General features: G+C 51.1%; 1 protein-coding gene across 1 annotated transcript in view; it reads left to right on the forward strand.

Annotated features, from left to right (window-relative positions):
- Positions 1-658, forward strand: part of LOC131881382 (inhibitor of growth protein 3-like) — a gene marked incomplete at its 5' end in the record, with an annotated part of 3518 nt that continues 2860 nt past the window's right edge. Inside the window, 2 exon segments of the mRNA XM_059228227.1 lie at positions 1-27; positions 405-579. Coding sequence (XP_059084210.1) covers positions 1-27; positions 405-579 — 202 coding nt within the window.

The following is a 658-nucleotide window of genomic DNA, read 5'->3' on the forward strand; positions in this document are numbered from 1 at the left end:
TGCGCGAAATGGACCTCTCCGTACAAAGTGAGTACTTGAACTTTGTCCCACAGGCAGACAGACAGACAGACAGACAGACAGACAGACTGTTGATCCCTCCCTCAATGGGACGGAAGCACGCTCCATGCATTGCTTGGATGCATCCATCTGGCAGCCTTCTTATTTGTCGTCTGACTTTCTCAACTGCCACCGGGTGGATGGATGACTGGATGGCTGGCTGGTTGGGTGGGTCCAGTCAGCCAAGCATAGGCCAGTCGTGGGCCCACTTTGGGTCAGGTTAGGAACCTATTCCAGCTGCCAGATGGGTCGGTAACTTTCAACCCACCGTCTGGTGAATAGTGAATGAATGAATAAATAAAGAAGCGAATGAATGGTCAACTTGGATTATGGTTTACTTTTTACAGATCGGGTCGACCGTTTGAATGAGCGACAAAAGGGCTTCTTTGGCAATTGCAAGAAGGTCAAAGTGGGCGAACGGGACGAGGAGTTCCAGAAGATCCGGGCCGAATACACCAAAGTGATTGAGGACTCCAATGAGAAGATCCAAAATGCCGAGGAGTGCTACAACTTAGTCGATCGGTGAGTTCGGAGTCCGTCAGTCCCCTAAAGGCCACGGCCAATACCCGTTGTGTCGGTACCGTATGTGTGTGTGTGGGTC

Source organism: Tigriopus californicus, chromosome 5, assembly GCF_007210705.1.
Source record: "Tigriopus californicus strain San Diego chromosome 5, Tcal_SD_v2.1, whole genome shotgun sequence".
Classification (NCBI taxonomy): domain Eukaryota; kingdom Metazoa; phylum Arthropoda; class Copepoda; order Harpacticoida; family Harpacticidae; genus Tigriopus; species Tigriopus californicus.